This window comes from Mobula birostris, chromosome 13, assembly GCF_030028105.1.
Source record: "Mobula birostris isolate sMobBir1 chromosome 13, sMobBir1.hap1, whole genome shotgun sequence".
Classification (NCBI taxonomy): domain Eukaryota; kingdom Metazoa; phylum Chordata; class Chondrichthyes; order Myliobatiformes; family Myliobatidae; genus Mobula; species Mobula birostris.
In genome coordinates, this window is record NC_092382.1 from 70,827,749 (window position 1) to 70,840,803 (window position 13,055).

At 46.4% G+C, this 13,055-nt stretch overlaps 1 protein-coding gene across 2 annotated transcripts; it reads right to left on the reverse strand.

Annotated features, from left to right (window-relative positions):
• Positions 1-1,054: 1,054 nt before the first annotated feature.
• LOC140206954 (uncharacterized) lies at positions 1,055-12,278 on the reverse strand. 2 transcript variants are annotated; one of them, XM_072275250.1, is made up of 2 exons: positions 12,259-12,278; positions 1,055-2,980 (listed from the first exon to the last, which is right to left on the reverse strand). In XM_072275250.1, exon 2 carries the CDS (start codon positions 2,575-2,577, stop codon positions 1,288-1,290), a length of 1,290 nt encoding a protein of 429 aa, XP_072131351.1. In that variant the 5' UTR covers positions 2,578-2,980; positions 12,259-12,278; the 3' UTR covers positions 1,055-1,287. The 2 variants fall into 2 exon arrangements, with proteins under 2 accessions (XP_072131351.1, XP_072131350.1); XM_072275249.1 differs by lacking the exon at positions 12,259-12,278 and adding an exon at positions 7,806-7,831.
• Between the last annotated feature and the right edge of the window lie 777 nt (positions 12,279-13,055).

A 13,055-nucleotide genomic window follows, 5' to 3' on the forward strand; every position in this document is an offset into this window, starting at 1 on the left:
ACAAATACCATTCACCAAAATCTTGCTTTAAAATACAAACTTCTGAAAGCCCTCTATCACTTCATAAAGAACCAATAAATTCAAGTCAGATCCAGTTTTGGAGTCAAAATCTTACAAATTATATGATAATCAATACATTATTTCAGATAGGACAAACCATAATAACCATCCGGATATAACATTACAGGATAAACAAGCAGGAACAACTCTCTCAATAGATAAAACCATTCCCAACACACACATGTTCCTCGACCAGTGGAGCACCTCACAACAGGCATTGTTTGTGTCATCAGTCAGACAACCAAATTATTTTCTCTGTCAGTCAACTTCCAAAAGTTGTTACTCTGTCATTCGATGTCACGCCCCTCATCATACATTCCCTTCTCCTCATCATACGTTCTTACCCTGACCATCGTCCAGATCTCCAAACTCTGCCCTGTGCAGACCCGCCTCTGGTTTCTGACCCTGCACCGTTGAACATCTAACTAATGGTTTCCCATTCTGCTTTCAGTCTTTAAAGGACAGTGGTGTTTTCTAACAAGCCTTTAGAAGCAGGGAAAATGACACATAATGTGGAAATGAGCTGTCAATAAGGTTAACTACCAATGTCATTCTTCCTCAGCCGAGAGATTAGAGGGCCAAAGAACATCTCAGACAGAACCGCAGCTTGATTTTGTCAGTCTGCAGAAAATTCAAGGGAATCCTCTTCACCCACAGAGTGGTGACTGTTTGGAGCCCATCACCACAGGGAGAGCGAGAGATGAACAACAGGGGTGGATTTTAAAAGACTGTCATGGAACAGAATCACTGGCAGGGTCCAGCCGGCCTGAGTCGACTCTCTACTGTACACTAGGTATGTTATAAATTCACCAAGTACCGGAGATAAGAGTTTAAAATAGAACTGATTTATTTGTCTCAGATCCAGAATATTAAACTCCAGCCCCATTAAAGGTGAATATGCAGCAGAAGAAACTCCTCCCATGCCCAGTGACCAGGGTGCAGAACTGGGTGTGGTGAGCAGCAGCAATAATTGCAGAGTTCAGCACCGACAGTCACTCTCAAAATTGCATTCAGCAACGGTGATGGATAAATATCCAGCATGCAGCTTATTGAAACTTTCTGCCCAGTGTGAACCCGGTAGTGTGTCACAAGGTTAGATTACTGAGTGAATCCCTTCCCACATTCACAGCAGGTGAATGGCCTCTCCCCAGTGTGAACTCAATGATGCACATTTGGTTGATTTGTCTGAGAGAACCTCTTCCTAATGTCTGAGCACGTGAACCGCCACTACCCAGTGTGAATTCGCTGGTGTTTTAGTAGGCTAGCTGCCTGAGTGAATCCCTTCCCACAGTCTGGGCAGGTGAATGGCTTCTCCCCAGTGTGAATTCGCTGGTGCATCTGAAGGTTGGATGATTGAGTGAAGGTCTTCCCACAGTCTGAGCAAGTGAACGGCCTCTCTCCAGTGTGAACTCGCTGATGTACCTTCAGTTGAGATGAGCAACTGAATCCCTTCCCACAGTCTGAGCAGGTGAATGGCCTCTTCCCACTGTGAACCCGCTGGTGTGCCAGCGGATCAGATGACTGAGAGAATCTCTTCCCACGTTCTGAGCGGGTGAACAGCCTCTCCCCAGTGTGAACTCGCTGGTGTGCCAGCAGATCAGATGACCGAGTGAATCCTTTCCCACATTCTGAGCAGGTGAATGGCCTCTCCCCAATGTGAACTCGCTGGTGTTTCAGTAGGCTAGCTGCCTGAATGAATCCCTTCCCACAGATTGGGCAGGTGAACGGCTTCTCCCCAGTGTGAATTCGCTGGTGCATCTGAAGGTTGGATGATTGAGTGAAGGTCTTCCCACAGTCTGAGCAAGTGAACGGCCTCTCTCCAGTGTGAACTCGCTGATGTACCTTCAGTTGAGATGAGCAAGTGAATCCCTTCCCACATTCTGAGCAGGTGAATGGCCTCTCCCCATTGTGAACTCGCTGGTGTGCCAGCAGATCAGATGACCGAGTGAATCCCTTCCCACGTTCTGAGCGGGTGAACAGCTTCTCCCCAGTGTGAACTCGCTGGTGTCTCAGTAGGCTAGTTGTCTGAGTGAATCCCTTCCCACAGTCAGAGCAGGTGAACGGCCTCTCCCCTGTGTGAACTGACCAGTGTCGCTGTAGGTGGGATGACTGGGTGAATGTCTTTCCACAGACTGAGCAGGTGAACGGCCTCTCCCTGGTGTGAACTGACTGGTGTCTCTGCAGGTGAGATAGTAAAGTGAATCCTTTTCCACAGTCTGGGCAGGTGAACGGCTTCTCCCCTATGTGAAATTGGTGGTGTCTATGAAGGTCAGCTGGTCGATGGAATCCCTTCCCACAGACAGAGCAGGTGAATGGCCTGTCCCCAGTGTGAAATCGCTGGTGTATTAGTAGGCTGGATGATAGAGTGAATCCCTTTCCACAATCTGAGCAGGTGAACGGCCTCTCTCCGGTGTGAACTCGCTGATGTACCTTCAGTTGAGATGATTTAATGAATCCCTTCCCACAGTCCGAGCAGGTGAACTGCTGCTCCCTGGTATGAACTCGCTGGGGAGCCATTAGGCCAAATGACCGAGTGAATCCTTCCCCACAAATTCAGCAGATGACCAGCCTCTGCCTTGTGTGAACTGACTGGTGTGTCCACAGGTGGGATGATCGACTGAATCACTTCTCACACACAGAACAGATTGGCCTTGTCCAATGTGAACTACCTGATGTACCTTAAGTTGAAATGACCGAGTGAATCCACCCCTACAGTCTGAGCAGCTGAACAGCCTCTCCCCTGTGTAAAATGACAGACTTGCCAGTCGGTCAGATGATCGAGTCAATCCCTCCCACAGTCTGAGCAGGAAGGATGATCGAGTGAATCCCTTGCTCCACTTCTTAAATATCTGGACAGGGACCGCAAAACTGGCGTGTTGTTCTCGAGATTCCCGTAGACAAATTCCTTGTCATTTTTAACCTGTAAAAACATTTACAAGATCTATCAGTGGGTGTAGGACAACATTTCTGGTGAGATCACTTGAGTTGTCAAGGTGTGAACTGACATCACACTGTTACAGTGAGGTTCAACACAAGTTGGAGAGAGAAATCTTCTAAATGGGCACAGTGCTGGTATCTGGAATGACCATCAAATTCTCTGACCCCCTTCCTGTCTCTATGAGAATGGGGTATTTCTGCCATCTCCAATCTGTGACCTGGCTCAGTTTGACTCTCTCCATTGGTATTATTCCCTGTTCCCACTGAGCTGCATGGGTTCCTGGCCCCACAGTAACTGAAACACTCTCACACAAATAGCTGGCAGTGTATTCCACGCACCCACCACTCTCTGTGTAAAAAACTTACCCCTGACATCCCCTCGGTATCTATTTCCAAGCACCTTAAAACTACACTACCTTGTCTTCGCCATTTCAGCCCTGGGAAAAAAAAACCTCTGGCTATCCACACGATCAATGCCCCTCATCATCTTATACACCTAACAAAAAGCTCTAAACATATACAATGAAATTATACATTGCTTTGAGGATTTGTTAGAAGTACTGTATACAAAATTATGAGGGTACACATGGGGTAGATGCAAGCAGCTTTTTCCACTGCGGTTGGGTGGGATTACAACCAGAGGTCATGGGTAAATGGGGAAGGTGAAAATTTAACAGGAATATTTGGAAAAGCTCATTACTGAAATTGTCGTGAGAGTGTGGAATGAGATGCCAGCAGAGGTGGTGAACATGAGCTCGGTTTCACCATTTAAAAAAAAGTTTGGATGGGAGCCTGGATGGTAGGGGTATGGAGGGCAATGGTCCCAGTGCAGGTAGTTACATTAGACAGCCTAAATGTTTTTTCGGCATTGACTAGATGGGCCAAATAGCCTGTCTCTGTACTGAACTTCTCCATGTTTCTATGACAAAGAAGCTGGCCAAACTTGTTTGGAAGGGATACAGTAGGAGTGACAACGAAGCAGCAATGGCTGCAGTTTCTGGGAGCAATTTGGAAGCTGAGTGATCGATACATCCCAAAGAAGTGGAAGCATTGGAAAGGTAGGAGGACACAACCGTGTCTGAAATGAGAAGCCAAAGCCAAAGAGAGGGCAAATAATAGAGCAAAAACTACTGGAAAGCTTTTAGAAACCAATAGAAGATGACTAAAAAAAAAGTCAGATGATCTCAGAGCATGGAATCATGATATTGTAGTCATTAATGAATCTTGGTCGCACCCAACAGACTGAGGCATTTAGAGGAACAAAATATCCCGGGCCTCAATGTCTCTTGAAAACCCAGGTTCCCTGTACCAGTTACCTTCCAACTTTTATTTTGGCAGGCAGATAAAAAGGTGTCAGATCCTTTCTGATACCATTAATATTAATCTTTCTCCAATTTAGAATCTCAACCCATGATCCAGACCTCTCGTTTTCCGTATTTACTTTGAATCTCATGGCATAATAGAACATAGAATAGTACAGCACAGTACAGGCCCTTCGGCCCACAGTGTTGTGCCGACCCTCAAACCCTGCCTCCCATAAAAGCCCCCACCTTAGATTCCTCCATATACCTGTCTGGTAGTCTCTTAAACTTCACTAGTGTATCTGCCTCCACCACTGACTCAGGTATTGAGTTCCACTCACCAACCACTCTGTGAATAAAAAAACCTTCCTCTAATATCCCCTTTGAACTTCCCACCCCTTACTTTAAAGCCATGTCCTCTTATATTGAGCAGTGGTGCCCTGGGGAAGAGACACTGGCTGTCCAATCTATCTATTCCTCTTAATGTCTTGTATACCTCTATCATGTCTCCTCTCATTCTCCTTCTCTCCAGAGAGTAAAGCCCCAGCTCCCTTAATCTCTGATCATAATGCATACTCTCTAAACCAGGCAGCATCCTGGTAAATCTCCTCTGTACCTTTTCCAATGCTTCCACATCCTTCCTATAGTGAGGTGACCAGAACTGGACACAGTACTCCAAGTATGGCCTCACCAGAGTTTTATAGAGCCGCATCATTACACCATGACTCTTAAACTCTATCCATCGACTTATGAAAGCTAATACTCCATAAGCTTTCTTAACTACCCTATCTACCTGTGAAGCAACTTTCAGGGATCTGTGTAATTTCTGTCACCAGCCCTGGATCATTTTCCAACAGCTTATTGCCCACTTCTACATCAGGAATTCTATGTTCTGATTAAGGGCACATTTGATAAACTCTACCCCATCTAGTCCTTTTAAAGTATGTGAGTCCCAGTCAATGTATGGAAAGTTAAAATCACTTACTGAATCAAACTTTGTTTCTTGGCATGGTCTGCAATCTCTCTACAAATTTGTTCCTCCAAATCCCTCAGACAGTTGGGTGCAACCAAGTTACAATAATGGCTACAATAACATAATTCCTTGTCCTGACCACAGTACAGCTTTCCTACAATGCTTCTTGCATTGCGATATACACAGCTCAGCACATTCATCGCACCATGCTCAACCTTTTGATTGCTGGCCCTACCTGAGGTCTGAACATCTGACTGGTGTCATGAAAACAAACTCTCCCTCATTGTCACAAAAACAAAGGAGCTGATTGTGGACGACAGGAGGAATGGAGACAGGCTAACCCCTATTGACATCAATGGATCTGGGGTTGAGAGGGTGAACAGCTTTAAGTTCCTTGGCATAAACATCACCGAGGATTTCACATGGTCTGTAAGCACCGGCTGTGTTGTGAAAAGAGCACAACAGCTCCTCTTTCACCTCAGATGGTTGAAGAAGTTTGGGATGGTGTCCCAAATCCTAAAAACTTTCTACAGGGACACAACTGAGAGCATCCTGACTGGCTGCATCGCTGCCTGGTATGGGAACTGTACTTCCCACAATCACAGGAACCTGCAGAGAGCGGTGCAGACAGCCCAACGCATCTGTAGATGTGAACTTCCCACTATTCAGGACATGTGCAGTGACAGGAGTGTAGAAAAGGCCCAAAGGATATTAGGGACCTGAATCACCTCAATCACAAACTGTTCCTGCTGCTACCAGCCAAGAAACAGTACCACAGCAAAAGGACCAACAGGCTCCGGGACATCATCTTCCACCAGGCCATCAGACTGATTAATTCATGCTGATACAATTGCACTTCTCTGTTATATTGACTGTTCTATGTACAAACTATTTATAATAAATTACACATTGCACATTTAGACAGAGACGTAACGTAAAGATTTCTACTCCTCATGTATATGAAGGATGTATGTGATAAAGTCAATTCAATTCAATTCACTATCCACTATCTGTTCTGTCATTCTGGCTCCCATTCCCCCTACAACTTATTTTAACCACATCAACCACCCCCCACCCACACCAGCTCCAGCAAGCCTTACCACTAGGATATTAGTCCCCTCTTGTTCTGTTCCCCTAACGAACGAATCCCCTATCACCCCCTTGACTTTCCTCTGCCAGGTAATCTTCATCACCCCCCCCCCACCAAGAGTTTCTAAAGTGGTCCACCTCTTGTTGTGTGAGATAGCAACAAGAGTACTCTGCAATGGCTATTTAACCTCATTTCCCTTCCTGACTCTCACCCAGTTTCCTGTGTCCTGCACCTTTGGTGTAACTCACCTCTCTTCATGTCATATCTATCACCCCCTCCAACTCCTGGATGATCCGGAATTCTCCATTTCAAGTTCCAACTCCTTAAAGTGCAGGGTTACAAGCTGCAGCTGGATGCATATCTTGTAGGTGAGGGCATCAGGGACACTGGATGTCTCCCCACCAATGTCCCCTCCAATTTGTAATAACCAGTGTGAACATAAAACTTGTATTGTGCATTTTTTTACCCAGTGACAAAAAGTGCATAGTGAATTTTATATAGGGAGGTATTCATATTAACAGCTAGCAAATAACTGTAGATAGGAACTTTAATCTCCTCTGGGTATGATCGAGTTCATCTGCACTCTCACACAACCTATGTAGCAGGCCGTAACGGGTAATGAAGGATTTTCTCACCAGAGATTTTGCACATTGTCCAGATGTGGTTTGCTTGCTGAATTACACTTTAAAAAGTCAGATTTCAAAATATCACTGCAAAAACTGCAAATTCTCCAGCAACTTTTGCATCACCACAATACAACCAGTTTCTGTATTGTGCATAAATATTTCCCCTGAACCCTCCCCCAAATGACTGATGGTGGTAAACTCGTTGATGGTAATGCCAATGAATATAAAGGGAAGCGCAGTATTCTGTCTCATTGGAGTCTGGCACATTTGTGATGTGAAAGCTATTTCTTGCCCAGGGCAAAGGTGTTTGATATCATTATGTATACAGAGTGAATGGGTCAATACATGTCCTCACGGGTAGAAAGGTCCAGAACAAGAGGAGGTAGAACAAGCAACACACACAAAATGCTGGAAGAACTCAGCAGGCCAGGCAGCATCTATGGAAAAGTGTACTAATGCTGAATTCCGGCATTTTGTGTGTGTTGCTTGGATTTCCAGCATCTGCAGAATGTCCCTTGTTTGTGATTGGAGGTAGAACAAAGGTGATTTTCTCAACTGGTGATGCAAAAGATTTTGTTCCCTTTCTCCGAGTTCCTAATCATTGCATTTAGACAGCTGGAGCTCAGCTCTGTCTGAGAGATCCATCGGTTTCCATTCCCTCATCAGCCGGAATCTCCCCGGGATCCGTGCAGGGATCGTGGGGCTGAGAGAGGGGGAAGAGAACAGGACTGTCCCGGGATCGCGGAGCACAGTTTCCGGGAGTCACAGCAATTGCCCCTCAGTCGGTAGTGAAAACGGGCGCACGGAGAAACACTTACCGGCAGCGACATCCGAGGCCTTTTATGGACTACGCATGCGTGATATTCGGGACTTTCCGAAACCCTGACGCCTGCGCATTCGATCAGTGCTTCAGAGACGGCGAGAATTGTTACGCAGAGCTTTCTGGGTAATCACGGTGCCATTGAAAGTTTCCGCAAGCACCGGTTCAAGTACATACCTCAGTGTTTGTGTGTAGAAAACTGAGCACCTCTTTTAACGCAGAAAGCAGCTCTAATAAAACAATACACTTAATATCAGCAAACTTTCCTCGTGTTTAATGCCAAAGTAGAACGTTCTTACAAATGCAGATATAAAACACAAGAGATTCTGCTGTTGCTGGAAATGCAGACATATACACATAAAATGCTGGAGGAACTCTGCAGTTCAGGCAGCAACTAAGCAGAGGAGTACACAGCCAATGCATGCTGAAGGGGCTCGGCCTGAACGCTGTCCATTTATTCTTCTCCACATTGACTGCCTGATCTGTTGATTTCCACCAGTATTTCGCAGAAATTAAACACTTTTTTTTCGATCAATCAGTTTCCAAATGTTTCTGATCTTTCATTTTTAGCCGCATCCTGCTGTTCTGATTCCTCTTCTTCCTCCTTCTTGTAAATTCTAGTTCCCATCTCTTTCTGGAACCCCAAAGTCCTGACTCAGGCTGGTAACTCTTTGATTTCTGACTCCCCTCCATCGAAGATTCACTCGTTCGTCTGCTGTATGACTTTAGAGGCGCGTTGCAACAACCCAACTGTCTGAGGCACAGTCCTTTGAAATTAGTGAAAATGACACCAAAAGTTGAAAAGAGCAGGGAAGGAGGAGTTTAACCGCCTTAGTCCGGAGCCCTGAAGAACGTGAAAACCACAGTGAGCACATTGTCTTATTCCGTCTGGAGAGAATCATGCAGGAAATTGATACAGGTGTATAAGATAATGAGAGGCATTGGTTGTGTGGATAGCCAGAGGCTTTTCCCAGGACTGATTTTCCTTCCTGGTGAGAAGTTGCTGGTGCTACAGCAGCTGGGATGGTTTAGTAAAACTCTTTGCTCACTCCGGACAGAAATGTGGCCTCTACGCGTCTACTTATTGTGAACTCACTGGAGCATCACAAGGTGGGTTAACTGAATGAGTCTCTTCGCACACACGGAGCAGGTGAACGGCCGCTTCCCAGCGCGAAGCTGTTGGTGTATCTGCGATGGCCGACTGAAGCCCTTCCAAAATGAGAGCCAGTGAATGACGTCACACTGCCAGTAACGTCATGGCAATGTATCCAATCAGATCACGGACATGGACACGTGATCGGGCTCTCTTTGTAGCGAGTGGGGTGCTGTCTTCTCCAGCATCTCCGCCTCTACAGTCAAGGATCGGCGGCATTCAAGCGCTGGTGAACTGACAGATACAGCGGAACTAACGTGCTGTTGTATTTGTGACTACCATACACAAATCCTTTGACTTTTCTACACTGTTAAAAGTTTACAAAGCACGTCAGTGGGTGAAGTACAACATTTCAACTTAGAAAATTTCAGCCTCCATGGTTTCTTCTGATAAAAACAATTTCACAGCTCAAAACAATTTGGAGGAACCAGAAACACACACAAAAAATGCTGGTGGAACGCAGCAGGCCAGGCAGCATCTATAGGAAGAGGTACAGTCGACGTTTCGGGCCGAGACCCTTCGTCAGGACTAACTGAAAGAAGAGATAGTAAGATATTTAAAAGTGGGAGGGGGAGGGGGAGGGGGAGATCCGAAATGACAGGAGAAGACAGGAGGGGAGGGGTGGATCAAAGATCTGGAAAGTTGATTGGCAAAAGGGATACGAGGCTGGAAAAGGGAGAGGATCATGGGAGGGGAAGCCTGGGGAGAGAGAAGGCGGGAGGGGAGCCCAGAGGGTGGAGAACGGGCAAGGAGTCATAGTGAGAGGGACAGAGGGAGAAAAAAGAGAGAGAAAAAATGGGGAAAATAACAAATATATTTTTAAAAATAAATAAGAGGTGGGGTGTGAAGGGGAAGAGGAGCATGAACGGAAGTTAAAGTGGTCAATATACATGCCATAGTGTTGGAGGCTCCCTAGACGGAATATAAAGTGTTGTTCCTGCAACCTGAGTATGGCTTCATCTTGACAGTAGAGGAGGGATAGACCATATCAGAATGGGAATGGGACGTGGAATTAAAATGTGTGGCCACTGGAATAACAAGACTCTTCCCGGGCCTGCAGGATGTCTCAGTCGGTGTTGTAGGGACCGGTGCTTGGAGCCCAGTTGTTCCCAAACTGTGTCAACAGTTTGGCTGAGGGACTAAATCAATATTCCTCAGTCTGCTATTGACAAAAAAAAAGTAGATTTATATCCTGAAAATGCCACCAGCTATATATTAGATCCCGAGAGTTTCGGGAGTTTGGAAAAAATAAATAAGGGTGTCTGTGGGTTTTTGTTTCCCGGGGTTTGTTTCCACGCCCTGATATCGATGGAGTGAAGCCGGAGTTCAGAGCCGACACAAGCGGGGTCCGATACAGGTCAGACGGGGTAGGTTACGGGCGACACTCCGCTCTGGGACCATCAGCACCGAAGCATTTAGAGTAACGCCGCAGTAATTTGGAGCAGGTCTGGGAGAATATTAAATAAAACCAACATGGGAACTTTCTGATCCGATCCCCTGATAGAGTGTGAAGGAGCCGCGGCGAAGAATAGTTGCGGAATTTAAAATAAGCAAGCCGAGCCGGGCCAGTGTGGGCGGAAGCCGAGGAGGAGATCGATGCCTGCGAACGGGGGAAGTAAATCTGCAACGAGCTTTGGAAACTGTCCGTGGACAAAGTCGGAGACAGCGGGGCTGAGCGGTACCGGACAGTGTGAACAGATGTGACCAGATCGCGGGAATCACTGCCGCTGAGAAAGTTGCCGAGGCTTTCTCGGCTTTGCATATCAGTCAGAAACCTGATGGACAGAGATTTACACTGATTTTCCAAAGCGCTCCCGGCCTCCTTCCCAAACCCTGCTCTCCGTGCAGCGCCCCGGACCGGAACGTTTCTCCCGGCATCGGCACCTTTGAGGCGCCGGCGATCCCCGCCTTCCGCGTTTTAAACCGCCGGGAATCAGCTGCTCTCTATTTCCATCATCTCCCTGCCCCGGGACCCACGGAGCGGACAGACAGTAACTCGCTCGCTCTCTCTGTTGTTTCCCAGTGAATTTAGTGGCGATGGTGATCCTGTCCCGGGGAAAGTGCGGCCTCTCCACCCGCACCACTCGCTACCTGGTGGCCACGGCAGCGGCGGATCGACTGACCATCGTGTTTGTGGTGATATTGTGGCGGGTCGGTTATTATTACTTCCCCGGGACTTTCCTGGACATCACCCCGTGTGCAGTGTGATCTCTGTCCTGGGAGAGTCAGCAACAGAAAGTTTTGTCTGGTTCACCGGCACTTCTACATTTGATCGGTTTGTTGCCATTTGTTGCCAGAAGTGGAAAATAAAATATTGCACCGGGAAAACTGCGGCTGTGGTTGTGATAACAACCGGCGTTCTGCTCTGATTTAATAATGTGCCCGAATTCTTTATATATCGTCCTGTGAGAGTGGTTGACAATACACCCTGGGACTGTATTGAAATACCGGGCTACTATACGGATCCCGGGTGGGTGGGATATAATCGGCTTTCTACCGTCCTAACGCCATTACTCCCGTTCGTGTTAATACTCCTGTTCAACGCTCTGACAGTCAAACACATTTTAGTGACCAGTCGCGTCCGTAAGGGGCTGAGGGGTCAGAGCAAAGCGGAGAACCGCAGTGACCCGGAGATGGGGAGTAGGAGGAGGTCTGTGATCTTACTTCTCACCATCTCCGGAAGCTTCATCATCCTGTGGTCGGTGAGTGTTGCTGAATTCCTTTATAACACCATCGCCGGACTGGATCAAAATAATTACAACGATTCTGAATACATGTTTCAACACACCGGAGACATGCTGATGATATTAAGTTGCTGCACACACGCGTTTATTTATGGGGTAACTCAGTCCAAGTTCAAAGAGCAGTTCATCAGCGCAGCGAAATATCCGCTCACTTCAGTTATTCAACGAATTAACAAACAAAATATCTGAGCTCTTCTCGGCGGCGGTCGCAATGTTTTCGATCTTGACTCTGCAGAATCAATGATCATCGGAGAACGTGGCAGCGGGGAGAGTAAATCTGGTTTAGAGCCCGAGAGAAACACAGCACAGGAACAGACTCTCCGACACCCGCACCCCGCGGCTCCACTCCTACCAATTATTAAGCTCATCCTACCTTTTATTTTCAGCTTTCCACCATATTCCCGCACTCGTCACCGCCAGACCCTTTTCGGTCTGAGAAAGCCAGACAGGTTCTGGGGACATTCAAGACCAAATCGGCAAAAATGCCGCTCATTTCCTACTTTAGTCTTTTGCATAAAAATTAAATTGGAAAAAAAAAGTTAACACAAACTTACAGTAAAGCTTGTACTCGTCTGTCGCATTAGACAAAAATGTTTGGAGGAAAGTTTAACACCACAGCACTCATTCCCAATTGCGCAAGTTGTTACGGAAACCTCCAATGTCTGCTCTGCTTCAAGGAAAATAATGACATCTCACTTCCTAATTTCTAATAAACGCCCGTCCGATCAAATTGCGTGTTGACTCTCTTCTACATTCACTCCAGTAGAATCACATGTTTATTTTTATTTTTTTTTTTATCTCAGCTAAAACTGATAAAAAATTCTGTTCTAGACGCCGACAAGCACACAATTGTTTGGAAAAGGCAATAAGCTGAAAAGTAGGAATCTGACAGCATGGGAGAGTGGATCATGGGAGAAAGAGCAGGAGAGGAGGCACCAGAGAGAAATATGAGGCAGTGGAGGAGAAGCGAGAAGGGAGGACAGAATGGGAGAGGGAAAAGAGAAGGTTGAAGTGGAAGTTAAAGAAATCGATGCTCATGACGTCAAGTTGGAGGTGACTCAGATGCAATATAAGGTGTTGATCCTCCAACCAGAGAGTGGCCTCATCTTGTTAGTAGAACAATGAACCGGCATGTCACATTGGGATGAAGAGTGGATTATAAATGGTTGGTCATCGGGGAATACATTTCATTGCGGACGGAACGAATGTGCTTGATAAAACCGTTTCCCAATCTACATCGGGTCTTGGCCCAAAACGTCGAGTGTATTTCTTCCTGGCCTACTGCATTCCACCAGCATTTTGTGTGTGTTGACTGCAGTCAGCTCGACTTCTTCAGTCTGCAGGAAATTTA